At 38.0% G+C, this 27214-nt stretch overlaps 2 protein-coding genes across 8 annotated transcripts in view; both read right to left on the bottom strand.

The window, feature by feature from the left end:
- Positions 1-1303, bottom strand: part of Cda5 (Chitin deacetylase-like 5) — a 454673-nt gene extending 453370 nt beyond the window's left edge. For 2 of the 7 annotated variants that reach the window (XM_081756029.1, XM_081756028.1), the window contains exon 1: positions 251-1298. In XM_081756029.1, the coding sequence (XP_081612155.1) occupies positions 251-302 (52 nt within the window). In that variant the 5' untranslated portion in view covers positions 303-1298. Of the gene's footprint in view, positions 1-250 lie in introns of all 7 variants that reach the window. The other 5 variants (XM_081756025.1, XM_081756024.1, XM_081756027.1 and 2 more) reach the window with 5 other exon arrangements.
- An 18994-nt stretch (positions 1304-20297) lies between these two features.
- Positions 20298-20873, bottom strand: LOC145683150 (histone-lysine N-methyltransferase SETMAR-like). The gene has a single exon (XM_081754515.1). It carries the CDS (start codon positions 20871-20873, stop codon positions 20298-20300), a length of 576 nt encoding a protein of 191 aa, XP_081610641.1.
- Between the last annotated feature and the right edge of the window lie 6341 nt (positions 20874-27214).

Consider the following 27214-nt stretch of genomic DNA (forward strand, 5'->3'; position numbering starts at 1 on the left):
AAACCTTATATTCACAGTCCATATTTAAAATAAGGCGATATATATATATATATATACTGAAGATAATATTCATTTCTGGTGAAAGAAAAGGGGCAAAATATATAAAATAGTCCAAATTAAATATTTCAGAAGAAAAAATCCAATAAGAAAATATAGAATTATTTCGTTAATTATAGTATAGCAGAAATTCTTTTATTATAGTGCACCATACTATCAAATGAGAGCAAGCACAAAATTAATTAGTACTTACCATTAAAAATCAGAAGCACTATTGCAACACTAGCATAAAGATGCCAAATCATTGTTGATACTTGCTGTTACACTGTTTGATTTCTTCTCAAATAAAACCAAAAAAATATTATATTGCACCGATAGTCAAATCATGTAAAACAATAAAAAACACCACAGCCGCTGGCTCGATGTAATCTCCACTAACAGCTGTTGAAGACAAAACACGATCGGTCGTCCCACCACTCCACACGGAGACACCGAGAAACGGACTGACCACGCAACCTTGGGTAGTAAGCTTTTCAATCCCGTTCAAAGATGTCGATGGGAAGACCTTGAAGCGTTTAAGGACACTGGAGATATAACACCTTCAACCAAATAAAAAAAAAAAAAAGAAAGCACTTCGATTTTTTCGTTTCCTCCCTTGCTGGAATATTAGCTTCCGTTTTGTCGGAGAAGCACCACTGGTCTTCTTAAGTAATTCACAGTAAAAGCACTGTTGAGTGAAATTGGAAACAATAAGGCACCAAAGGTGGTTGATGAGGGAAAGGAAGAATCAGGAAGTAAGAGTATTGAAAAGCGTAGGCGATATGCTTGATCACTGTTGGTTTTAAGAATAGATTAGATGGATAAAGAAGTATTGGAGATTTGAACGTTAGGTAAGAAAGATATCTCTACACTTTAAGCCATGAACAGCAGCCGGTAAAATGATGGTAAGATGGGTAATTGGGTAACGTCTTGTCTTCTAGTAGTATACGTTCACATGGATGAAGGTTCTGGGTTAACATCCCTCTTCAGCGAAGCCACATGCGGCTGGTGGAGTAAAATGAAGACAGCGGGTTTCTGAATTGTGTATGTCTTTCTGGAAGTCCACCGCTGCGGGCTGCTTCCCTGAGTTGAACTCAAGACGTCTCCCAGCGGAATGAGCTCTGTCAGTTGGCGTCGCTGAAGAGTTTCGGCTTCAGTGACTTGAGAACTTTGGTTGGATGAAATCTGGGCCAAAAGGAAAGTGCTTCTGCTGAATGCAGCAACCAAGCTCACTCGCTATGCTATGCTTTGCTTGGTGTCTGTTGGCATTCGTTCTCGAAGCAACAAGATGTGGGGCAGCGGAACCCAGCTGGATTTTTCTTTCTCCTTCGATTACTGACCCACTTCGTTCCTTCTCCTCTCACTGGTTGTGGTTGCGAACAGTTTCTTTTTATATGCACACATATATAATTGATAAATAGCTCACCATATAAAACTCGCCCGTGCCTCTGCTTGCTGCTACCTTTTCATTCAAAGGAAAAGCCACCAAGATCAAACCTTGTTACACAATGGCCACAAAATGCTTTACTTTCCACCCACTGTGGTTGCACTCCATTACACACTGTTAGGACCAAGAGAAGAAAAAGTTGCTAATTTGCAACAGCACCCAATCCACAATGCGCAATTCTTTAGCTTGTTTTTTTTTTTTTTTTTCTTGTTACCTTATGAAATATATGACAAATTGATCTTCTGATATTGTATATATAATGATCCATTTACTTGAGCTCCCCACTAGTTCGCAATATGAAATCTAATTATAAATAGAAATAACTTTCACCCTCAATCTGTCTGGTGTTACAACTTAAAAAAGGGCTATGGCTTGCCAAATGGATTTTATGAAATGAAATTAAATCCTTAAGTTTTACGTCCCACGTTTATACCGGCTAGGCTAAAGGAGATGGTGATGATGAAAAATGAATGCAATGGTGGAATGAATAAAATGGGAGGAAACGGGAGAACCACCTACGCACACGATGTTTGTCTACTAGAAAGTTCACTTGGCGCGAGCTGGAATTGAACCAAGGATCCCATGCACCAGAGGTGAACGCTCTACCAGTGAGTCACCATGGACCTCCAAATGGATTTTAGTTGAGTAATACATTTAATACATTGGTTCCTTTATCATTGTCTTAAACCATGTGTTTGCTACAATTTAATTCAAGTAGAGTTTTAATTGCCTCACAGCGTTGCGCCAACAACAAGAATTGAACCCGAAACCACAAGCACCAAAATCATATGCGGCAAGAGAAAACTTGTCTTTAAACATTATAACAATTTTATACGCATTTTCGTTAGTACACGATATTCTGCTTATTAACTATCTAAAATAAATATTGCATTAAAAAAAGATGGAAAGCAATGAATACACTGCCCGCTGATGTATTGACTAACGTCAATGACTTTGGTGTATGTGGTTCTGGGTTCGATCCCCGGTTGGAAAGCATTAAATGCATTATACTGATTCATATTCCCCCTTAAATTGTAGATCCATGTTTCATATAGGTTTGGTGTTGAAAAAAGACGTTAAATATCAGTAAAACACAGCAAACAAAAATCAATAAATGTAGCTACGAAAATTTTGAAAATTTTTGATCTTCAATTTCCCTTGCAGATCCCTCCTCTATTGGTTAGTTTATAGTTTTTGGTTGAAAAAGAGTTTAATCAAGAGCGCAGGATTTTGAAAATCCATGGATATGCTCTAACAATTCACAACCGGGGGATCTAGGGATATGGGTTCCACTAAGGCTGAACGGAGAATCCGTTCCTGGACAATTCCGAAAATGGATTTTCCTGAAAACGAAGTTTTCTTTCTCTTTTTTTTTTTTCACAGTGGAAAATATGTATTTCTTGTATAATAATATTGGCGTACAAGAGAGTTTCCGGAATTTTACGTTTCCATCCCTGGTAAAGTCTATCCAAATTTATACCCCCTTCTCTACGCTCTATGAAAATATCAGTCTCTATTATTATCATTTAAGAAATGCCATGAAATATTAGAATTTTCCCTCTTTCTTTTATCGTCTTTGATTTTTGTTTCTTTTCTTTTCTCTTTATTGTGTAGGTGCAAAAAACTTCCACAAGAATTCTGGGCAGTGCTCGATCACCGGAGTACCACTGAAATAGGTGATCCTGGTTTAGCGTTTTTTTCAGCGGCGAGGTTGTGTGAGACGTGAACCTACAGCTTATCGTGGAAACTAAACCACCTAAGCTCCAGCCGGATATATGGTTGGAAAAAAGTTTGGCGTCCATTTCAGCAGCGAGACTACATGAGACAGGAGTCTGCAACCTAACTTGGAATTCGAACCACATGAGCTCCTGTTGGAAATCGAACCCGGGGCTCCCACGCCGAAGACACATATACAAACTATAAAGCCAGAGCTATCTTTCTCTAATCTTACATTAAGCAAACGACATAACCGTGGGACGTAAAACTTCGTAAGATTTCATTTTATTTTCAAACCAAGAATTATACAACGAAAAGAACTAACGGCTCTTTTTAAGACCAAGTTACAAATATGTTAGACTGAAATTATACGTTCACCCATATGGCTGTAACTTTATCCTGATCAAAATTTTAAATATGAATAGTAAAATATTATAGCCATGGTTGTCGTTTGAATAGTTTTCACTTTCCGCCTTCTGCCTCCCCCCCCAAAAAAAACGAAATTATTCCAAGGAAACGAATTAATTAATTCCAAGAAAATAAAAAAATGAAATCTTTCAGTTTTACGTCCCACGATTAGGCCGGCTAGGCTAAAGGAGACGGTGATGATGAGAAATGAATAAAGTGGGAGGAAACGGAAGAACACCGAGCAAACCCACGCACCATGTTCTCCATCAAAAAGTTCATTTGGCGCGAGCTGGGATCGATCCAAAGACACTACACACCAGAGGTGAACACTCTACCACTGAGCCATTGCGGTCTCCTCCAAGGAAATCAAGTAGTATTTTTTATGAACATATAATTTCATTTTATAAATTTCTAAACTTTTTATTTCAGATTTAAATGGCCGCGGTGGCTCAGTGGTGGAACGTTCACCTCTGGTGCATGGAGTCCCGGGTTCAATCCCAGCTCCCGCCAAGTGAACTTTCTGGTGGACAAACAGCATATGCGTGGGTTCTCCTGTTTCCTCCCACTTTCTTCATTCCACCATTTCATTCATTTCTCATCATCACCGTCTATCTCCTTTAGCCTAGCCGGCAAAACCATGATACGTGAGACGTAAAACTCAAAAATTCAATTTCATTTTTTTTTTTCAGATTTAAATGGAAAATATATTTAGAGCAGCAACTTTGTTTCTCACAAAGTGTTAAATTTAAGATGTAACGTGTACTGATTCGCGTAGACCAGAAGTTAAATGTTGAAAAACAACGTTGTGTTGTTTAATTATTTTTTTTTAATCTATACATTCTTTCCATATCTATATCTATCTATCTACTGTACACGTATATATATACTCATATATATATATTTCACCCAATAATTTCGTAGAATCTCATTATGAAATTTATGTAAATATACCTATTTACCCACCCCAAAATAGGTGCCGATTGAGAAAAACGTCGTATTGAATTTTTCGAAAATTACTAACACTAATTCCTCTAGTAAAAATTGCCCGCGCTTGGATAAAATTTTGGTTGTGCTTTTTTATAATAGTTTGAGGACCTACATTTAATGAAATTACTTATTTCTGAACATATCCATTCATGGGGTTCGAAATAAAATAACTTCAAAGTTAGACTTTTCAAGTATCGCTTATGCCAACAGTGAAAGTCTCCCAGCCTAGATACATTTGTAATTGTGCTTTTCACACTAATTTAATAGTGTTGAGTCTTACACAACTGTTCTGAAACATTTTCGCCCATGGGATCAAATTTGAGAAAAGTTGTCAAATTTGGGTGTATAAATAAATATTCTAACCTTGAGATCATTTTTTCTCGTAATACCATAGGTGCATATGTTTTAAAACAGATCCTTTGAATTTAGCATTCCAAAATTTGTATAAAAACTCAATTAGAAACGTGTACAAGCGGTAGTTCAAAGATTTCAGCTTTGAGATCATTTCTCTTGTGATCCCATGGAAGGATGTGTTTTGAAAATAGCTTCATTGGATTCACCAACCTCAAATCAGTATTTAAAAACGCGATTAGACATTTGTCCAATCGTGGAGCACTTTATATTTGTGTCGTTAGCATTAGTCCCTTCCCTCTCAAATTAAACTGTTAACTTCCAAATTTAAACTATTAACTTCGATTCCCGAACATTGGACGGATTGTGTGTTGAACTGCAGATCCAATATTCTCAGTGTGAATTCGGTGTAGTTGGTGGATGCACAAATCACTAAAAATGTATCTTCACAGTAGAGATCGTTTGTAGAAACATCCTTGCAGAATGTTGCTGCCATCTGATGTGTACTAGACAAACTATAGTATGTGTGCCATCTCTCCGCCTGCGGCGTCTCTCCTCCTTTTACCTTATAGATCGCTTATAGATTAAATTATATTGTCCGAAAGAAAGCTGTATTTTATATTTCAGGACCACACGATATGTCTAGGCTCCTCAAAATTCAATACTCTCATGTAAACTTTCGTGAACTATTTATTTCCGGACAGCTGCATCCACACATTTCTCAGTGCATCTACTAAAAGTCTACGTTTTAAGTACTATTGATTTCTTGCCTCAGACTTACTGCACAATTATGGAAAACTGTAAGCAGTTTAAATACTTATTCACGAGTAACAAAATAATAATAATAATAAATATGGGCAACCGCACTAAACTTTCTCGCTCTCACTTCGTAAATTGAGTCAGTCATTACGGAAACATTTATTTACGAAATATCAACAAAATTATGATAATCCTTTTCGGAATACTTCAGATCGAAGGAAACTTATTCTCAAGAGCAAACGATCCCTTGTGGATTTTTAAAAACAATCGTGTCATATTGTCAGGATGTTAGATAAATATTTATGAAATATGAACAAAAACAACTGAATAGTTTTTGAGAAAATTTTCAGAACAATTTAGCCCAGTAGTTCTCAACGTGGGCGTTAACGCTCCCAGGAGGGGTTCTCGTTTCCCAAAGAGAAGAAAAAGAAGCGATAGGGAGGGGGCGATAGGAGATTTTGAGATTTCATGACCTATTAGAATTTAGTTCTTATTATTGAAGAAGACCCATTATGCATTTTAGAAATTATCAATAATGTGGATTATCAAAAAGGCTGATTTTAAAGAATTGAAGTCTTTTTTTCTTGTTCTTAGACTGTTTCATCTGAGTCATGTTCAGTCTTGTACATAGATGGATTGGATTAAGATAACGGCGGGTGCTAAACACAGTCGCATTCACCCAAAGGGGCGATAGCCTCGAAAAGGTTGAGAACTTCTAAACTACCATTGAGGACTTTTCCATGTAGAATGATTTATGCCATTTTGTAGGATGGAATAAAATATTTATTTATGAAATAAAAACAAAACAAACTGAAGAGTATTTTTTTTCTTTCTTCAGAAACTTGTCTATATCATTCCGAATAGTAAACTATGCCTTATAGCCTTTTTAATGACTAGTGAGTGAATTATACTGTATTATAAGGTTGTTAATGAGATATTTATTTATGAATAATTGTCAGAATCGTTAAAGCCATTTTCAAGAAAATTACATTTATTTTTATTTTCATCCGTCAGTAAACCATATTTATTTTTGAGAATAAGAAGAGAATTCGAAAAACATCCCTGGAGAATCTTTTTTTTACAAAAAAAAAACTTTAGTGCAGATATATTAAAAAAAACTGAGTCTAAAATTTAGTACAGATATATTGAACGGTATGGCCTCTAGGCGAATGTGCACCAGCACGAACTGATTAACAGATGTCGATTTTTTTTTTTTTTTTTTTTTTTTTGGTATTTAGGGATCTGTAAAGCGTAAATCAGTTGAAATTTCGAATTTGACTTTTTTCTTCATAGTCAATATATTTCTCCTCTTCTTTCCTCGGGGAGCGCTGTGGATCAGTGATAGAGCGCTGGTGCAGGGTCCCTTGCTTGATCCCCGGCTAAGTAAGTTTATGGCGGTCAACATGTCCGTGAGTTTTCTCAGAGTACTCCTGTTTCCTCCCATATTCTCATTCCACCAATTATTCCATCATCAATCACTTGCCTTAATCATTCGTCTCCCTTAGCCTAAAGGACATAAACGTGAGACGTTAAACTGAAAAATATTTTCAACGAACTTAAAAAGTTCGTTAGTGAATTATCTGTCTGTGTGTCTGTCTGTCTACCCGTCTGTCTGTTATATGCGTTTTTTTTTTTTCAATTGTGAATCCTGCATTCGATAGAGCATCGAAAACTATCTGAGAAAGTGATTACATTTTTCGCGTCACTCTTACCGCTACCGAGATATTGGCCAAAAAATGACCGACTTCCAGAGATTTAAGGTGACATATCTCGGGAACCGTAAGTCATAGAGAGATCATATTAGTGTTGAGAAATATCTAAAAGGGTGGCAAATATTTTGGTACCAAATAGTAACCGGTGGCCACTGTCCAACTGGCCACTGGTTTGGCCAATGGCCAGTTGGCCAGTGGCCACCAATTAATATCGGACCAAAATGTTTACCATCCTCTTAGGTACTGATTAACACCAATATCATATCTCTATGACATACCGTTCCCGTGATATTGGCCAAAATTTCCAATTTCTAGATATTTAAGAAGCCATAGCTCGGGAACCATAAGTTGTAGAGAGATTATGTTAATCAATATCTAAGAGGATGATAAATATTTTAGTACCAAATAGTAAGAGATTGCCACTGTCCAACTGGCCACTGGTTTGGCCAATGGCCAGTTGGCCAGTGGCCACCAATTATTATCGGTACCAAAATGTTTACCATAATCTTTGGTATTGATTAACACCAACATCATCTCTCTATGACTTACCATTCCTGTGATATTGGCCAAAAATGGCCAATTTCTAGATATTTATGGAGCCGTAGCTCGGGAACCATAAATTGTAGAGAGACGATATTGATATTGATCAATGCCTAAGAGGATGGTAAATATTTTGGTACCAAATAGTAACAGATGGCCAATGTCCAACTGGCCACGGGTTTGGCCAGTAGCCATCAATTAATATGGGTACGAAAATGTTTAACATTCTATTAGGGATTGATTAACACCAATATTATCTCTCTATGACTTACCGTTTCCGTGATATTGACCAAAAGATAGTTCCGATTTCGGGAGATTTAAGGAGCCAAATCTGGGAAACAGCAAGTCACACAGAGATCATATTGGTGTTGATCAATACCTATGAGGATGGTGAACATTTTGGTACCAAATAGTAACCGGTGGCTACTGATTAACTGTCTACTGGCCAACTGACCACCGTTACCCAGATATTGGCCAAAAGTTCGAATTTCTACATATTTAAGCAGCCATATCTCAAGAACTGTAAGTCATAGAGAGATGATATTTTGCTAATTTTTGCATGAAAGAGAAGATAGAAAGATTTACTTTTATATCTAGGAACAATGACAGTTATACTTCCCGCTCCATCTCTCCATTCTTTTTAAGTCCGTTCTGGCAATGCTCTTGGAGCATTCTCAACTGGTTTCTTCTATCATCGCTCGAAAGTAAATAGGAAGATATAAATACAGATATGGTTCACAACATGGCAATAGGCAATAATTTGATGAATGAAAAAGTATAGTGATAGAAACCTTCGATAGGCAATGATCCTCAATGCTCCTTCCCCGTGAGGGGCATCTATGCAGGCCCAGATTAAAGTTTAACCTGAATAAGTAGAGCCTAGGATGGCATGCAGCCTAAGTGTAGGATATTTGGTTCTCTGATCCCATCCTTATCAGCTCTCGCTGTAAGTATACGGGAGCTTATGGTTTCACTCCAGGTGTACAGTACTTTATCGGAAACTACTGACTGGATCTAATCCAAATTTGGTGGGTAAATCATCCAACAAATAAAGTTTCGCTACATTTGGTTGCCGAGCCCGGTGAGGAAGAGAGTCGGCTCGGTTCTGATCGCCTTGTGGTACTCTATTTTCTGGTAACTATTGGCAGAATCTGAACCAAATTTGGTAGGCAAATAGTCCATTGTCTAAGCAATAATGATCGCTATTTTTGGTGGCTAAGGTTAACTACGAAAAGGTTCGCTTGACTTGACTTGCCTGGCCGGATCAAAACGAAATTTAGTGGGCAAGTAGGCCATGGTCTATGAAATAAAGATCCCCATATTTGGTGGCCGAACTCTACAAGATACAGGCTCGGTTCGGCTCCTTTGTGGCACCCAATTCCTAATGATTGGTTGTAACTAATGATTGGATGTGAACGAAATTGTGTGGGGAAGTAGTCCATAGTTCAAGAAATAAAGATCACTACATGTGGTGGCCAAGCACTGCCATCCAGGAACAGGCTTGACGAATTGGCAACAGAGGCTGTGTTGAACAGCTTTGCATGTTGGGAGCTTCTGAGTTTGGTTCACCACGGATTGTAAATTACAGAATAAATTAATTCATTGTACTAGAAATTTCCTCCATGTGGGTGTTTCTGCATTACATATTATAATATGTTTCTCCCTTTTCGAGTGATCCTGCCGTATAAATGTATATTCAATAATGAGACTGTGTAGCCAGAAACCCAGGAATATGAATGCTGGATCCACAATCAACCACAATTTAGGCCCTAGTCATCGTAACTTACAAAAAAGCATAAAATTTTTCTCATATATTAAAACAAAATGGGCAATAGCATACGACAGGACCTTCAAATTCGGAAAGTAGAATATATTTGAAGTTACATTGCTTTTTGGGGGGAGCGGTTTCGGAAATATAGCCTCCCTAGGGGCGCAAGGTATATTACTTTGAGTGTATTAATCTGTCCCTGCATCCACGCATCCGGAAACATGTGAATGGTAATTTCTTTTCTTGTCTTGGTCTAAGTTACTGTCCCTCAAAATTTTGTCACTAATCAGTAGGAAATACGTCTCGAACCTCTAATTTCATCCTTTTTCCCAACCGGGAAGCTTGAGGATTACAATCCTAAGTACTGGAAACTTTAGGATCAAAATGGTAGGTAGATTTATATACCTAAGCTTCAGACAGAATGGAATGAAACTAACTAACTAACGCTATGACCCATTAAACACGGAGATTTAATATCGTATTCAGAAAAGCTTTCCATTGACTTCTATTCTTAGCTAAATGGATCCAGTTTCTACTTTGTATTTCTATTTCCGCGAGATCCATCTTAATATTGTTTTCCCATTTGCGCCTAGGTCTTCTTAATGGTCATTCTCCGATTGGATTTCTAGTTAAAACTTTAAAAGCGTTCCTACTTTCTTCCATTCTAGCTACATAACCTGCCCACCTGAGCCTCCTAGACTTGATGACCCTAGCAAAGTTTGGTAAGCTGTATCAATTATGTAATTCCTAGTTATGAAGTTTCCACCATTCCCCATTCCTGTACGTCCTGGATCTGAATATTCGTCTCAGGCTTTTATTCTCAAATGCTTTCAGTCTGTGTTCTTCCCTCAGAGTAAGCGACCAGGTTTCGCGACCATGTTTTGTAAAGTGCCCACACATCAGCGGAGAGTTCATCACTCGTTGCCCATCAGCACGCATATCTACTTGTATGATTATACAAGATTCATCGAATAGGATGCGGTGACTTAGTGGTAGAGGTTTCACCTCAGGTGCATGGAGTCCCTGGTTCGAACACAGTTCCCGCTAAATAGGCTTTGTGGTGGACAAACACCGTGTGATTTTCCTGTTTTTCATCACTTTCGTCGTTCTATAATCATCATCCGTTTTCCTTAGCTTTTCTTCATAATTGTAAGACATTACTTTTTAAATTTCTTTTTAAATAGATTCGTCGTACCAGTTTTCAAAACGAAATAAAATCACCAGTTTAACGTCTGCAGGTTATTATCGTAGATAAATGATTATGGAAGAATTTCTACAATGAACGTAGAAGGAAACGGAAGAACCCCAAGAAACTCACATATATATATGATGTTGTCCAACACAAATTAGAGATGTGAATGTTTCCTAACTCTCACCCTTAATCAACTCCCTCACATTCACACGTATATGTCCTCCCTCTAAAATATTATTGATTCCCTCACTACTTTCACTCACCTTCATGTACAAAAAATGAGGGAGAATTGAGGACGAGGACAGCCCTCCTGAGGGGAAAAAATGAGTGAGGATGCCCTTCTCTGCGAAAACTCACATGGTCTGGGATCGTTCAGGGGAACTCTCACACCAGACGTGAGTGCTCTATCACTTTTTAAGGAGTTTGGTTTACTCTGTTCGAGTGTCCTTTCCCGAAACACCAAATCTCAAGAAGTATTTGATGGATTACAATCAATTTTAGCAGGATGTAGAACGTCAAAAACTAAGAATCGATCCCAAGATATCAAAAAATCGGTTCCCCATGTCTTCATACCGAGGTAATGATGGAATCATCCTTGCTTCATAGACTATCTGCAGTGCTGCTAAGATTAGCAGGATAGTATAATACTCAGGATACAAAAAATACTACTCTGTTCGTCGAATATAACGCTAAAATGAAACTAAATGAAACCAAACTTCTTCATATGGTATACCGTGTGAGACTTGTACTTGGTTTTTAAAAAAAAACTCATTCAGCTCTTTCTTACAGTGTTGGATTACTACTGGACTCGAAAACGACATGAACACAAGAACATCGAGGAACTCCCATATTCTCCAGGGAAACGCAAACCTTGGATGGATTGTGCCTTAGGATCGTTAGCTTGACACCACAAACCTCTCGACCAGTCGCGCACCTAGAAATTTCTGTTGGGGGTCCAAGCTTTGGGAGGACCAATACTACAAGCCACTACGTCTATGTAAGTATTGAATAGGTATTATTCTATAGCCGAAAAGACGATACATAATTGTAAAATACTTCCGCCTATATTTTCAATTAAAGCAGAACTAGATTGTATTCATAAGAGAAAGAGTACAGATCAAGCGTAAAATCAAATGTGCATACTACATCAATCATATCCTTTAACAGGCCCCATCACGTGGAAATTAAAATACCACTACTTTTACAGTAATTATGTGATATCTTCAAATAGACAAAAGATAATCGAAATGTGGAACAAGAGCGCGCTAGACAATATTATTTTACATGAGATATCGTTATCACAACTCCCTTATCTGCTTCCAATTTCCAGCCATTTAGAAAAAATCGGCATTTATTTTCGCGTTTCTAAATGGCTGCAAACGGAAAGCTACTAGGTGACTCGTGATAACGGTACCTCACGCAAAATAATATTGTCTAGGGCGCTCTTGTTCCATATTTCAATTATCTTTTATCTATTTGAAGATATCACATAATTACTGTAAAATCAGCGGTATTTTAATTTCGCACTGATTAGGCCTCTTAAACAAATACAGTTTTATTGAGAAAGTGTATAAATGTATGTTGAAATAGGAAGTTTTGAGGGGGAATCGGACCCTATGGACACACCCCCGTGGGTGCGCTCCTACTCTCGTCTACACCATAAAGGCCCGCTACACTGAGTCACTGTAACACAATAGAAAAAAAAATAGAATTTATCAATTAAATAAAATAAGAAAAGTGGAAAATATAATTGAGGTTGTTCTTTAAAAAATAAATACTTTTGGCATTCTAAGCCTTCCAAATTGTCCCTTTACCTTCGCTACTGCTAAGAACCGAAGCCAAGGCTAGCATCATGAACTGGAGGCCTTCAATTCATTAGTTCAGAGTCAACGAAAACGAGAACAAAGAATACACGATATGTGGTAGAGTAAAAACATCCCACTTTCTTGGTTTTACCTTGAGTCTGGAGAGCAAAAATACATCAAGAGGACTTTTATAAGAGTATTATGTGTTCCGCGGTTACTGGAAAATGGTGATGATTCTCAGCTGTTTCAAGAAGGATAATGCATCTCCTTGACTCCTTGAGATGATATATTAAAGCTAATTAGTTTGAAACAATGTGTAACTACCACCTCATTATCATCTAAATTGTGAATTATTATTATCTTTTACTTCTTATCTTCTTCTTGCTTTTATAAACATTGACATTAATGCAGCTGTCTGTTACATTTTCAACTGGTTTAACCCTCTGACGAAGAGAGAAATGCGATGTTAAATTTACAAAAAAAAAAAATGAGGTAACATGATTTTGAGTTTAAAGTCCCGTTCAGCACTGAGACTATATGAGGCGTGGACCTACTGATTAAAGTGAAATCCGAATCACATGAGCTCCCACCGGGAATCGAAAGTGGGTCCCACGCCAAAGTTGCGTACGTTAACACCTTAGCATGAAGGAGCTCTAACAAAAAAATGAAATGAAATATTTCAGTTTTACGTCCTATGATTATGCCGGTTGGGCTAAAGGAAACGGTGATAATGAGAAATAAATGTAGTGATGAAGTGAATAAAGTGGGAGGAAATGGGAGAACTCCGAGAAAACCCACGAACACGGTCTTTGCTTACCATAAAGCGCGCTTGGCGCGAGCTAGTATCGAACCAGGGACTCCAGGCACTAGAGGTGAACACTCTTCCACTGAGCCACCATCGCTGAGATGAACAATGGCACTTCCGATGCCGTTTAAATCCAAATTCAACCCTTTATGGCCAAAGTAAAACGTATTTTTCCTGTGCGAAGAACGGGTATTCTGCTAGTTATATATAAATTTAAGTATGTATGAGCGTATGTTCCAACACAATTCTGCAATCTCTGGAGGAATTGTCCACACTTGGTACATACATATATATATATGATAATCTGTAAACAAATACTGTTGAGGAAGTAAGACATTCCTAGCACTCTAAGAGGAGAAGAAGATAGTGACATGTAAAAATAATTTTAAGATGTCTAATATTACAGGGTGCGGCACGTAAAACCGGCCCGTCATAATATTCTGGTATATTGTGTTTTTGGTAACACTTAAATAATCTACCTTTCTACCAAGAGATGGCGTGTCGAGGTCGGGTCGACTTACGTGACCTGCAGCAGTCACGTGCAGCCGCAGCCAGTGAAACTTGTCGAAACCAGTTGAGAAAAAGGCCTCGTTGTGTTAAGCCGGGTGAGTGTCAGTGTGTGATAATGCCGTATTCGATACCCGAGCGTGTTGCCATTGTTGAAGAGTTCATTCTCACTGGATCTTTTGTGAAAACAAAGAATTTGTTTCGGGAGAAATTTCCAGGACGTTCTGTGCCAGCAAAAAGCACCATTCAGGAATTGATTGAAAAATGGCGGCGTACAGGATCGGTTCAAAATGCTCCCAGGAACAGACGACCATCTGTCTGCACACCTGAATTAAAGATGCAGGTGGAGGAGATAATGACAAGAAGTCCTCGAAAGTCAACCAGGAGATTGAGTCAACAGGTTCATGCGAGTGAGAGAAGTTGCAGACGTGTTTTAAGGGGACTGAAGTTAACCGTACCGGATAAGTATTGTGCAAGAACTGAAGGAGCCTGACCTGCAGAAGAGGGTGCATTTCTGTTCATGGCTGTTGAGCAATGTTGCCAGTGGTTTCTTGGATCCACTAATGCTCATCATGAGTGACGAGGCGTGGTTCCACCTGTCTGGGTACGTAAATTCCCAAAACAACCGGTATTGGTCGACAGAAAATCCACACGCAATCCACCAGGTACCCTTGCATGATGAGAAGATTGGTGTTTGGTGTGCCATTTCCGCCGCACGCGTTATTGGGCCCATATTCTTTGAGACGACAGTGAACAGTGACATGTATATGGGAATCCTGGAGGAGTTTTATACACACTTGACCGAAGAGGAGCGTCAGTTATGTTACTTTCAGCAGGACGGTGCAACATGCCACACATCAGCTGTATCATTGTCCCTTGTGCATGAGATGTTTACACCAGAGAGGACAATCAGCAAAGGCTTGTGGCCTCCTCGGTCACCAGACTTGTCCACGTGTGACTCTTACTTATGGGGACTGTTAAAGGAAAGAGTATACGAAACAAATCTACACACAATTGAAGAACTCAAGACCAGGATCCAGGATGTCACCAATAGCATTACAACACAAGAACTGACAAGGGTATATATGAATCTCCTCAATCGTGCTCACGTGTGTGTTGAAGTGGGCGGAGGACACTTTCAGCACCTGCTGTGAAGGCTGCTGTGAAGGTGAGTAGTCATATTCAATACATTACATTTCATTTTATGTGTTCACTTTACGGGCCGGTTTTACGTGCCGCACCCTGTAGTATCTAATCCATAGTCTATGGGGTCGCTGAGATGAATAGTGAAATTCCAGGTGCCGTTTAGGTCCAAGTTTAGCCTCTATCGGTATGAGGATAAGAAGAGGAGACGTTACGGATTTTTATCATTTCACTTTCAATAAAATGCGTATCTACGAAGAGAAACTGTTGAAATACTTCCCACAAAACCTATGTCCCCATGCGAAGAACTAGTATTACAGCTAGATTGTAATATTTTGCTTTAAAAAGTTAATAAAGGACGATCATCTCTGAAATATTGTAACAATATATAGTTTAATTAGGCATACATTATGGTTAAACGTAACTCAGCAAAGAAAAAGTATACAAAATAACAAAATTGTATACACATGAGATAAATCACATAACTTGTTATTTCCGAATATTAAACATCTAAATACGATGGCTAAACCGAGAATATATTTAAATATCTTTCGTCGCAAAACACACTCTATTTAGATTAGAACAACCAATACCAGTCTCCAGGTGATATTTATTATCTTCAATAACCAGCGGGTGACATACCAGACACAAAAGGATCCGTCTTCTAAGTTTAACCGGTAGGAAAATGACATTTTTTTCAATCGCTGTAAACAGTAGGACAATATCTTAAAATACTATCAATTTCGCTAGAGTTACTGGCACACATACTTATCATTTTCAAAACAACTACTGCAACAAAAACACAGTAGATTTTTAAATCAACAATGTTAAAGATAAAAATTAGTCGACTTTCCTGCCTTTCAAATATACAGAGTGTTACTGAACTTTTCGACAAACTGTAAGAGATGATTTGTCACATTAAAGTAAGATTTTTTTAAATGGCGTATGCAGGGGATAGTTCCTGGGGCCTGGACCCCGAATTCTCGACTTTTATGTATATTGATTCTAATTTTAAGGATGATTTTACAAATTTTCATATAATTTATTCTCATATTTAATAGAGACCCCCCTGAAAGATTTGGACTCCTCCTGAAAGAAGTTGCAACGTACGTGCTTGTATGGAAAAGTGTATAATTTCGGAGCTAGTATCGCCCAAAAGCTTGAAAAATTACATCGCAGTAAACTTTATTTTAGAAACGAGGGACCATAAAGCAGGCTGTCCATAACATTTTTTTTTCTACTTCCCGCTCACGCATTCCGTGTTCAGTGCTATCAAGATTTATTATTTGTCTGCTGGGGATCCACTTGTAGATCCGAGCATATCTGCCAGTTACATATTGCTGTAATACGCATATTTGAATAGTGTATGTGAGATTTTCTTCACACTGTCATTCTTTATCAGCTCCACGATTTTTCGTGTTCGAAATCACTTGCGTTTCGGAGTATTTTTCCACGACTTTGGGCGGCCGTAGGTCCGAAACTATGCATATATTCCTACAAACCTATACGAACACTTTCCTTATTTTGATATGAGGAATCGTCTCTTAAAGTTTGTAAACCCAAAAAACTGAAAAGAAATCTTTAAGTTTTACGTCCCACTATTATGCCGACTAGGCTAAAGGAGACGATGATGATGAGAAATGAATGAAAGCATGGAATGAAGGAAGTGGGAGGGAACGGGAGAACCCTGAGAAAACCCACTCACATGGTGTTTGTCCACCAGAAATCTCACTTAGCGTGGGCTGGGATCGAACCAAGGACCCCTGTGCCAGAGGAGAACGCTCTAACACTGAGTCACCGTAGCAAAATCGTAAACTTAGTTCAATAGCACCCTATATATAGCTATGTATATCGAGTGTTCTAAAAATCGCGTCTACGGACAACAAAACACTATTCTACAGGTCAAAATAAAGCGAAAATGCTATATAACGGTGTATACCACGGATGTTATAAAATAGAGGATCTGCCTATACAACAAAATCGTGAAGCCAAACGTCACAGCTTCGCCACACCTACTCTGCCCACTCCGCGCCACTAAGATCGCAATGTTTCGAGCCAACAATCATGGTGGAAATGAGAGTAGCCAATCAGACGTTCCGGCTCAGACGATGCTCGGTTTTTTTTTTTTTTTTTTTTTTTGGCTTCATTTAGTTCATATGATGAAGATACGTATGGGCACATCCTCTATTTTATAACATCCTTGGTGTATACCCTCCGAGGTCACCTTCAGCCGCTATGTGAATTTAAAAAGAAAAAAAATCAGTATTTTGCAACGTCATAGATTAACTTGGAACTATTAGCATTGCTCTACGAACCCACAAGCAGTTACATCGAATGTTACGCCAATAGGTGGTGCTAGTGTCAACGTCTATCAAGTGTATATGGATGTTAAATGAGTAGCATATATTTTAATCACGCTCAACTCTAGCCAAAGGAGCTAAATGCACGGTTCTGATTGCTTGTTTGGTGTTATCCGTTTGTCGCCACGTAGCATACATATAGTGTCAATCAAACACCACACGCTGTCTATCCCTATAGCCGAGCATGCCAGGAAGCGTGCCAATAATGAGAATCTCTCTTTCAGAAAGAAAGTAACATTTATTTTTTTAAAAAAAGTTTTCATAACACTTTTATCATTAAAATAAGATGAAAATAATACTCACTTTCCCCTTGTACGTAATACAGGGTGTGCCAAAAGTAGGTATACACCCCTGCATTGATCAAGTATAACATTCTAGCTTATAGGTTTATTTGCTTCGACTGTTCCGAGCTTAAGATATAAGTGAAAAGACATTAAGAGCAAATAATAAAGAAACTAAGTCTACCTGATGGATAACAATAAGAAATGATATAAAAAGTAATGGGTTGATAAGTACGGAACTGTATACCTAGTTTTGGGCCACCCTGTATATAATGCATACATTGTGCTTTTTCCACCATTTAGCTAGGGATTTCTGATAGCCCTTATGAACAATGACGTTATAAACCAACAGGGGAGTAAGAAGTGGGGCCCTTGAGAAGCGAAGGGTTGTAGGGGTAGTGGGGAGATAGGGAGGGGGAGGTGCCGGAGACACCAGAAGGGGGAAAGGTAGGCATACGCTTCCTTGACTTCCTTGGTATGTTGTTAAATTTACATTGAAGTTGCATCATCCGGTCGTGACGTAATGTCACATGGTAGTTAGTCCACTTTGCACACACAACTTTATTGCTAAAAAAAAAAAAGTGATTTACTTACGTTACGAAACATGCCTGAGCGAGCGTCAGCGAGCGAAGGGGGTTAGAAGCCCCACCGCAAGGCTTGTTTTATTCCATCTTTGCTCCCATGATAATACCACGTTACATTAGTACGTCACACTCGGGTGGCGCAACTTCGATTAATATGTGTACTACGGGGGTGAGCCAACAGATAACTCCAACCAATCAGAAACGAGTATTTAATTCCTATAGCTAGGGTTGAGCGCGAAACAAATATGCTGTTGGAATGGTGGCGATACGCTCCTTGTGTGAGAACAATTAATTTCTGCTGGTTTTCAAAGTAAAGCTTCACAATTTTGGTACGTTGAATGTGCTGAATTTTCCTCTGTCAAATTCATGGTCAATATTCCTCTGTCAAAATTTTTAAAACAAAGAAAGTATAAACAATCTCCCATTCTTAGTCTTTAAGTTTGTGAAATATCAACGGAAACTAATGATAAATAAAAAAGCTATTCACAAGTATATCCTCTTAGTGACCTTCACTCAGGGACGGATCCAGGACTGACTTCTGGGGGGGCGGTGGGTTGTCATACTGTTACTTTTAAGGGCTCCAAACTTTGGGGTGGATTTTATTTATATATATAAAATAAGAAAGTTTCCTCTTCTGGGGGGTGCGATCGCCCCGATCGCTCCCTCTGGATCCGCCCCTGCCTTCACTTCACTTAGATACAGTAAATAAAGCAAACCGCTTGACGTAACAGCCTATCTTGAGAGCCTGAGCAGCTCCAACGCCATCTGTAAGCAACCGGCTGAACTACGTCCAGCCTCGCGCCAAGCACGTATCAGACGCTTTCTAAATCTAGTGGCTGTCGTGTCTTTGATTCACGTGATTCCCAGTTTGCCTCACGACGCTGGGTGGACGCCGAATATTGGGAAGCAGCGTCCGGGAATCGAACCCGGGACCACACGAACATGAATCCAACGCTATAACCACCAGACTACAGTATATAAACTTCTGAATATTTCAGCGTAGTCGAAACCAATGCAGAACCTGTTATGCTATATGAATTAATCATTATACTATATAAGGTAAATTTTTTAAAGAGAGAAGGTAATTACATTTTTAAAAAGCCAAGAGAAGATATTTAACTTTGGAATGTGGATATAAGAAAGAAATAACATGTCTGTCTTATTTCAGACCTGTCTGTCTGTCTACATGCACGCACATGTTTACTGTAAACAAACAATAAGAGCGCCTGCTGAGAAACAAGTATAGTAAATCCACCTTATAAAGAGATATCTTGAGCGTTGATTCCGTCTTTCTTTTGAAATGAAAAGAATTTCCTTTTTCTTGCCTTGTCCTTAAGTGGGTGCAAAGTGGTGTCACTCATTTTCTAAATGAGTTTTAGGTGGAAATTAAATTTTACACAGTATAATTGGCGAGAAAGTAGAGGAACTGAAAGGACAATGGGATGTTTGTGTGTGTGTCTCTCTCTCTTTCTCTGTGTGTAAAAAAGAAATATTTGTTTTACGCTTGTTAGTAACAGAGGCCACACACAGTATGCGGAACCGAGAATCTATTCTTGCGATTTCCAGCCTAACTAACCCCCCTAAGATCAGCAGTGAGCGCAATCATTCATTGTTTTTTTTTCTTTCTTTATTTTTTTAAAAAAGTAATTCTTATTATAAAGTAAAAACATACAAGTCTGTGAGTAACGCTAATATTCGAGGGCTGATCATTAAATATTGATTGATTGATTGAGTTTGAGTTTAATGTCCCGTTCAGCAGCGAGGCCATGTGAGACGTGAACCTACTGATTAACGTGGAAACCGAACCACATGAGCTCTCGCCGGGAATCGAACCCGGGTCTCCCACGCCTGATCAATAAAAAATGATCATAAATGAATAAAACATAATTGCCTCTGCTAATCTTCCAAATGTTGATTATCGTTTTCATAATAGTCCCCATTACATGCAATATACTTGTCCGAACGTTTTTGCCAGTCACCAAAGACATACTGGAAGATATTTTTGGACAGATCCTTCAAAATCGCCTCCGCAGCTTTCACCACTGCCCCTGAAGATGCGAAATGCCGTCCCCGAAGGTGTTTCTTCAAAGTTGGAAAAAGAAAGAAAACACAAGAGATTAAATCAGGGCTATATGGAGGATGGGGTATACACGAAACGTTAATCTTTGTAAGATAGTCAATAACAACATTGGCAATATGGAGCCTGGCGTTATCATGGTGTAGTTTCCATCTTGTTTCTTTCAAATGTGGTCGTTTCCGCTGACTGTGACTTTGGAGGGTTTTGAAAACCCCCTTATAATACACTCCTGTGACAGTTGTATGTGGTAGGACAATATGTTGGTACACCATGCCTCGAATATCGAAAAATGAGATGACCATAACTCTGTCCCAGAAGCAACCACTCTCGCTTTCTTGGGTGTTGTGATGAAGAAGGCTTCCACACAGAACTCTGCTGCTTGGACTCAGGGTCATCATGATGAAGCTAACTTATCGGCAGTTATGATTTTTCCATGTTGCCTAATGCGAAACTGAAACTACGTGGGCTTGAACGGCTGTCAATGTTATATTCCCGACGTCATTGCCTTCAAACTTCTTCGATCTATTCGTCACTTCTTCCACTACACAGACGTGTTTTGCTTTCTGTGCCTTGCTGTTGTACTCACCTAATAAACACTGATGATCAGTCTTAACTTCAAAACATTTAATAGTTGCGGGTTGCATAAACAGCTAGACGAAAATATTTAGATCTTCTTAATTCTTATTATAAGCGCAAGATGCCTTAATCACGCTAATTCCCGGTGAGGATAATATATGTCACTAGCTCCGCTTTCTTCTACTTGATGCCAAGAGGTGTTGCTAGCTGCAGACAATTAGCATACGAATCGAATGGTTTGGGAGGACAATCTATTCTAATATAAATAAAATAGTGTTTGTGTGTCTGTGTGCGGTGTGGGGTCTAGACGAGTGGACGAGAGTTACCAAATTTTGGTCCAGGCCCCAGACCAAGACGAAGCGTTTTTTTTTTTTTTTTAATTCGAACCAGGGGGTCACCAGGGCGGGATAGCGAGACATGTAAAAATAATTCAAAATGACCGATGTTAGTGTCAAATCCATAGTTTTCGCGGTCGCTGAGATGAATGGTGATACTCACACAGGCGTTGACTTTCAAATGCAGCCCCCATAGGCGGGAGGCCAGAGGCGTTTTTTTTTTTAATTCGAACCACGGGGTCTCAGGGGACGTTTAGGCTACTAATAATAGAAAAATGACCCATATTTTCTCCTTTCGTTGTTCATTTCGTTTACATAGATATTTTATCAGATCCATGCGAAGAATGGATATTTCAGCTAGTTATTCAAGGTGTTTCAAAACAACACCGACAACGTTTGGGAGGTGATTCCTGACACCAAGATAAGACAAAAAGTATAGACCAACCTGGGTGCACAAATGCTTCCTTTCGGAGTTATAAGCTGCCGAAAACATGAAAAAAATGAACTTTAAAGGTCCATACATCCAAAACTACGGGACCTACCGTAGTTGTGTTAAGACTTCACTTAGGAACTTGTGCCCTATCCAAATATCCAAGTTTCAGAATCCTGCGGTACTTCCAAAACAATTTTTATAGAGGCAGTTAGTGAGTACTTCAAATTATATGCCCGTAGCCAAATTTTCAACATAAATGAAGTTCGGGCCTAGGATTTTTATTTTATCATTTCACATTGATGGTGAAGTTTGAGGAAGAGAGAGGGGAGATATTTTAAAATGATCGAAAATGACCGATATTAGTGTCGAATTCATAGTTTTCGGGGTACTTGAGATGAACAGTGACACTTCCTATGTCGTTTAAATTCAAATTCACCCTCTTTATGTTCAAAATGAAAACGTACTCTCCCCATGCGAAGAACGGGTATTCTGGTAGTTACAAATAAAATATGACCCAAAGCAAACCAATTTCGGCAATGATATATTGCCAAAAACACTATTATTTATTAAAAGTGATTTAGTTTTGACCAAATTTTATTTGTAATTAAGCATTACGGTGGTTCGGATTCTATTTTTGTGAGTTATCATGCAAACTTACAGACGCACAAGTGCCGGTTAAGTTGAATGGTAGAAGCACGATACGCTCACTTCAACTGGTTTTGCGAGTGTCGAAATATGTTTCTAACGATATTGAACAAAAATGCTTAAAACTTGTGTTTTTATTTGTACAAAATCAGTTGTTATAAGTCAGTGGTTCCCAACCTAATTCCTATCGCGACCCCCATTTTATCACATCTTTCCAGCTACCCCCCTTATAATTTCTGGTTTTGTGGGGCTTTTAATAGATTATACCTATTGCGGAGATCTCATGATACCCATCTATTTCTACTCTTCGTATAACATTAGAATCTTTCTTTTTTCTTTTTTTCTTTCTTTTTTTCTTTTTTCTTTTCTTTTCTTTTTTCTTTGTATATATAATGGATACAGCAACATTAATATATTCCCCAGGATGAAAGTGCTGGTTCACGATGGATATTATCACGGAGATTGAACCGGACATTGCTGCACTAGTGAAATCATAACATTCTCCGATATCTCATTAGCTTTCAATTTTAATTGTATTTCAATATGCAGGTTTTGTTGCATTTGTATTCTTCGGGTATTTCAATATGCAGTTCTCATTAGTTTCAAATCACACCTCTTTCATTTAAATTCATTTTTAAACAACTCTTCACCTGTTGAAAATGTTTAGTAAATCTAATTTTTGTTGTTCTTAAACAGTATGTATATAAGTGAAATTATGCCTATCAGAACGAAATTCAAAATAATATTTAAAAATATTTTCCGGTATCGCATTCTAATTTTCTTTCTCTCTTCCGCTTATCTTCATGACCCCCCATGAAACTCTCTCGCGACCCCCAGGTTGAGAAACCCTGGTGTAAAGAATTCAATAAAACAATATTCGATATTGCATTATTTGAGTCCTTGGAAATTCAAGACATAAATGTCTAAATCGAAATATTTTATTTTAAATATTATCTCAGCCTAAACCAAACACAAAGAGGAACTTAAAAGTTCAGAAATTCATAAATAATATCCTTCCGGAATGCGAAGGATTTTTAAAACATAAAAAAATATATATATATGACTTTTATAATAATTAGCACAAGTTCAAGTTAACGAGCGACACCCGTCTGCACATCAAGGTAAATATGTGCATTTGGAATTGTAATGAGTTCCTCTTAATTAGTAGCTGTTAAAACCATTTAAACAAAGCGAAAAGAAAGTGACGCTGTTAAGTTTAGTTGCCTTGCTAAACTAAAAATTCTTGTTGTTTCTCTTCTGTGTTAAGCCTTCATTCACAATTATACTTTCTCTTTCCTCGGCGTTGTTCACATATTTTTCAAACACTTCCGCAACGAATAAATATCTAAGTTATTTTTTTTTTTTCCGTATGGTTGTTTCTTTTTAGCCTCACGTATCCATGAAAGTTTTTTGAACAAACAAGTAAAAACAGATTATTCGTAATTATCAGATATTTCACTCAACATGGAGACCTATTGCATATGTTAGCTGTTGTATATCACGTATAATGTCTAAGTGTTTATTTGCTCACTAATCAAAGGAGAAACGGGAAACATACTGAGAGTTTCTCATAGTCATACCAAACAAGTGCTTTCGGAATATGTTAAGGTCTGAAACTAGCTATATTTCTGGTAATTATATGGCAATTTTTAATCAATTTCACAAAAAGAAAAAGATTCTCAATTCTATATGAAAATGTGCGCACAATCAGGGTGAAAATTACTGGGGGAGTAATGAGGATTTACCCCTCAATCACATTTTGATAACCCCTCCCCAAAGAAAATAACTGAAGCTTCCCAGCTGGAGATGCTTGTTTCCCCGAATCCAGACAATGTTTAGTAATAAAAAGTTGGAGTACATTGTTAAATTCCACTAGTTTCTTTTCTCCTTTCATATAATTTTAATCTGATGATTGTATTCCATCATGAAAGATGTACACTATTCATTTTTGGCTTCTAACTTTATACTCACAGTTACCATAATACATATATTATATTCCCTCCTTTTTTTTCACCGTTCCCCAATTTAACTATTTTTTTCGTGGATATAGTTTTCGCTTACAATCGTATTCTCATACCCTTCAGTAGGTCGCAGAAGTGAATTTGTATACCAATGTTACACTAACTGGCATAACAAAGTCTTATATATGGATTTGTGATCATCTTATATTGACATATACAGTGTAAGATACTTTCATGGCACATAAAAAAATTCTGCCTCAAGGGAAGACTGTCAACACAGCCTACTACTGTATGTGGGCGTTTTCAGACGCATGCAAGACAAAGTCAATCGGGCCCGACTGGAGACTGTCAAACGCTGGAAGCTCCTATCACGATAACGCGCCGAGTCACACGGTGTTCGTCGTGACGTCATTACTGGCTAAATCGGCGTTGCACGTTGTCACAGCCACAGTACGGTCTCGACATGAGCCCAGCGAACTTTTTTTCTATTTCCCAGCTCAAAAGAAGCTTGAAAATTCGCCGCTGTGACAATGATTTAGCCATTAAAAGAGCAAATACGACTTAGCCATTCAAGGAATAAAACTAATATATTTTATTTCTAGACCCAGAGTCAGTACTTTCCGGACAAATCCATTAGGCATTGCTGCTAAGTTTATCAAATTGTGAACCTGAGTACAATAGTGGTCTAATCAACCTTATTATGATTTTTGAGACTGTTTATAGTTTTTAGATTTCATAGTATCCTTCAATTTTACTTACTAATCGTTATTTTATTTTATTTATTTTAGAAAACAAGATAATACAAGGGATTGAAATTCTGTTGAAAATAGAAATACAGTTTTTCATTTGTGCAAAAATGATTTATGAAAACTGTTTATGTCAATCAAAATTTATGGAGATTATAGAGGAAGAATGTGGGGGAAAATTCATTATTTTTGGGCATTAGACAACTATTCAGTGCAAAATACATGCCTAGCTGCCTTAGAATCTGTGTAGCATGTGAAGTAAAAGAGAAGGAGAAAGGATGAAGTAAAAAGTCACAGAAACACAACAATGAAATACAAAATCAATATAAATGGATTTGACAAGGACAGGGGCGGATCGAGGGGGAGGGGATCGGGGCGATCGCCCCCCCCCAGAAGAAGGACTTTCTTATTTTATATATATATAAATAAAACCCATCCCAGAGTTTGGAGCACTTAAAAGTAGCTCCAAGTAGCAGTATTATAACCAACCGCCCCTCCCCCCAGAAGTCCGTCCTGGATCCGCCCCTGGACAAGGAAGTGTACAATCAACACACTTCAAGAGAATATCGAGTACATTAAAACTCTAAAGCTCATATTAAATCTATATCCAAACAGTAGAGCCAAGAATTCAGACAAAAAATACATGTTACTTGAACTCAACATTACTAAGTTTTCGTGTATAGTACTAGCAGATTGACCGTTCTTCGTACGGGGAGAATACGTTTCATTTTGGACATAAAAGGCAATGAGAACTGAATTTGGATTTAAACGGCATCGGAAGTGCAAATGTTAGTCTCAGCGACCATGAAAACTATGGATTCGACACTAATATCGGTCATTTTTCGATCATTTTTATATATTTCTCCCTCCCCCAATTTGCGGAGCTCAATTCGATTTAAACGGGATCGGAAGTGTCACTGTTCATCTCAGTGATGTCGAAAACTGTCAAGTCGGCACTGATATCGATCATTTTTATAGAGGGTGTTTATTTATTATGTAGCCAAAAGTCAGTGGTGAAATCCTCACACCTAAACAATAAAATAGTTCATATAAACATAGGGCGAAAAAAGCGTTGTTTAAAGTTACGAGATGCCGAAATCGGGGGAAATTGTAATTTTGAGGCTGCCTACCTCGAAAAGTATGAAAGATATCAAAGGCGGTTAAAGAAATATTAGAGGAACTAGTACACTGTGTACCGTAAATTGGGGTGACTTCGGACATTTTTTAAAGTTTTTTTTAGTTTATGTTTGTAATAATTATAATACCATAATGGAAAAAATAATATATATTAGTCAAGGCTTTACTTATCATTTGATGGCCAGCAAAGAAAGTAGACATGGTTACAACAATAGTAAAAAAAACATAAACGATGTCCGGAGTCACCTCACATTCTGGGGCTGCTTCGGACACTATTTATTTTTAATGTATTTCCGATTTATGTGCATCAACAGGAGTGTATTCGGACATAATTTGTTAAGTGTATTATACGGGGTGATTAACCATGTCATAATTGACTTTTTAATAATTGTTTTTAGGTTTATTTTTATTTATTTTACATTTATTGTTTTCATTTCAGGATTATGCTTTATTTCAATTTACAATGATGATGAAACCAATACGGGTAGTGTTAAAAAAACAAGGAAATGAGACATAAGAAATTTGAGATTGACAAAAGAAGATACACATTTTTTACTTACATATAACACACTTATATTGCTTTCTGGGAAACTCTGCACACTGTTCGTGTGCCCATCCTTTGCAAACTTGACACCTGACCCACTCTTCTCCAGGCTTACTTCGCGACCACAACTCACTGCAAACAATGCATGCGGTATCTTCTGAGTCACTGGCTTTTGACGTGTCCCTTATGAGTTCTGGGTGTTTACATCCTCTCTTTACAATCACCTTGGATTTGCCAGGGTCATCTGTGAAATTTGTCTCATCGTAATTTATTATATTTGATGGTGGTACGCCATCCAGAACTTCTTCCAAATTGTCGAAATAGTTGTTTTAGCATCTCACAATTAACAGCAGCGCGAA

The sequence above is a fragment of the Thermobia domestica genome, chromosome 4, assembly GCF_964235325.1.
Source record: "Thermobia domestica chromosome 4, izTheDome1.hap1.1, whole genome shotgun sequence".
Taxonomy (NCBI): Eukaryota; Metazoa; Arthropoda; class Insecta; order Zygentoma; family Lepismatidae; genus Thermobia; species Thermobia domestica.